The following is a 2462-nucleotide window of genomic DNA, read 5'->3' as shown; positions in this document are numbered from 1 at the left end:
AATTTTATTTTTTTTATCTAAATACTTTTTATTTTTCTTTAATATTTTATCTAACTCCACTCTTGACGACTGATAAAATTTTGAAAGAGAATACAAGATGAGGTTTAATTCAAAATCTTAAGATACTAAATTTTTAGATATTTCATCTTATATTTTTTTTATTTTTTGATGTAAAATTAATTTTATGTATTTCTCACACTTACAACATTAATACACGCCACTAAAAAATTAGTGTTGGATGCTCTTTTTGTTGTGGTATACGAAGCTTTATTATTAGTACGTAGACCGTAGTTAAATACTTATTAGATATTAAAGGGAAAGTATGAGGAGCCAATGAAATATTTATACAATAATGTTTACAATGAAGGTTTATGGAGTATTAGAGATATAATCATTAGTGTTACCTTTTCTCATCAGCTAAAGTTTTTGGGATGAGTGGTATTATGACATAGTATTAGAGCGCTAGATCCGAAAGATCAAGAGTTCGATTCTTGGTGAATTCTAAAATTAGTTTGATTTTTTGAGAAGATGTTTATTATCCCTAGTACTCGAATGGTTATTCTAGATAGTATGAGAGATGTTCATTTTGTAACTCAATAGCCCATTGTACATATTGTACAAATAATCTATTGTCTCCCTAGCGGGATAAGGGAAAGTATGAGGAGCCAATAGAATATTTATACAATGTGTACAATGGAGGTTTATGGAATATTAGAGATATAATCATTAATGTTATCTTTTCCCATCAGCTAAAGTTTTTGGGATGAGTGATATTATGACATAGTATTAAAGCTAGGACTGACAATTCATACCCTACCCGCGGGTACCCAACCCGGTCCAACCCGTTCGGGTAGGGTAGGGTACGGTTCGGGTATGCCTGCGGGTAGGGTAGGGTACGGGTTTAGGGTGTACCCTACCATATTCTATCCGCACCTCATATATAACACATGTTTTATTAAAAAATAGGTATATAGTGAAGGAAGTGAGAGTTAAACCCACAACCTCTCGTATATAATGATTTACAATAAGTGAACAAATACTAAACTAGTTAGTTAATTTAGTAATTTAGAGCATTAGTTTTTTATTTTTTTATGTTATTAATATGTATAAAATTTGAAATGATTGAATTTTATATTTGCTTTGAAAAGATTTGATATTTCTGCGGGTATGGTAGGATAGGATAGGGTTTAGAACTTTATGGTGCGGGTAGGGTTCGGGTTGAGAGATTCTCAACCCACGAGTCGGATAAGGTAAAGTTTTAATAAAATTTTCAACCTGCGGGTAGGGTTAGGATAGAGTCCAAACCCTACCCTACCCTACCCTACCCAGCCCTAAGGTAGCGTTTGTTTTGAGGTACTGAGATAGAGACTGAGAGACTGAGACTCAATCGTATGGATATGTAAAATACAGGATTTCCAATCCTAGCAAGAAAAGGGGGAAAACGAAGCTTTTAATCCGCATATTTTTACCCTTCGTAATTCTTCCTCAGCCAGGCTTGTCCAAACGCAACTAACATTTTTTTCACTTTTTCAAACTAATAAGTGAAAAGTTACCAAAAGGAAAAAAAACACTAATAAGTGAAATAACAATAAATAATCAAGAACGTAAGAACTATATATGTTGTGATTGTGGATGAACAGGAGACCGAAGATGAGGATGAGGATGAAGATGGCAAGAACCATGGCGAGGTGGCTTCTTGGTTGGTCGAGGAAGAGGAAGAGGACGAAGATGACGAAAATTGGCCCATGGATCATATATATAAGCCGGCGGCGGATCGTTATAATTAGCGGCGAGATAATAACCTATTGAACGAGAATCATAAAAAAAATTTCTTTCAACTTCATATAACATATATAGAAGAATATAATGATGAATTGTCCATTCTAAATTATAGAGATATTAATCAACTGAATCACTTGTTAAATCTTTCAATAACCCATCATCATCATGAGCCTTCAACATAGCATCATCATGTCCTAAAATTCTCTCTTATGATGGATATAGAAAAAAAATATTTATACAAATAGATATTGCAGCTGTCTTTAAAATTTTTTAATTAGAGATTAAAAATATATATTTTATCACTTTAAAATGGCAATTTTTTGCACTAATAATTAACAATTAATGGGGGAATCAATTTTATGCTTAATAATAATAATAATAATAATAATAATAATAATAATAATAATAATAATAATAAATCAGAAAAAAGAATATACAAAGATAATAATATGGAAAGTGGAAAGCATATACTTTGGGTTATTGGTGATGAAATAAGGAAAGAGAAGACTCACCCTTTTTCAATTCATGCGTAAAGACATGTGAAGGTAAGACAAGAACAAAAAGAACAACAAAGGAAACCAAAACCTTGGAGCTATCCATGTGTGATCACACTCAGATATATGCAATGCAAGTCCAATTATATATATATATATATATATATGTATTTGGAAATTATTGAA

At 31.6% G+C, this 2462-nt stretch overlaps 1 protein-coding gene across 1 annotated transcript in view; it reads left to right on the top strand.

Moving 5' to 3' along the window:
• The window catches only part of LOC107609212, a 36238-nt gene that overhangs the window by 26122 nt on the left and 7654 nt on the right, over window positions 1-2462 (top strand). Inside the window, exon 2 of the mRNA XM_021106964.1 lies at window positions 1596-1666. Within this exon, the coding sequence (XP_020962623.1) occupies window positions 1596-1666 (71 nt within the window). The remainder of the gene's footprint in view (window positions 1-1595; window positions 1667-2462) is intronic.

This window comes from Arachis ipaensis, chromosome B07 (genome assembly GCF_000816755.2).
Source record: "Arachis ipaensis cultivar K30076 chromosome B07, Araip1.1, whole genome shotgun sequence".
Taxonomy (NCBI): Eukaryota; Viridiplantae; Streptophyta; class Magnoliopsida; order Fabales; family Fabaceae; genus Arachis; species Arachis ipaensis.
This window is presented reverse-complemented; position numbering and strand designations above follow the sequence as displayed.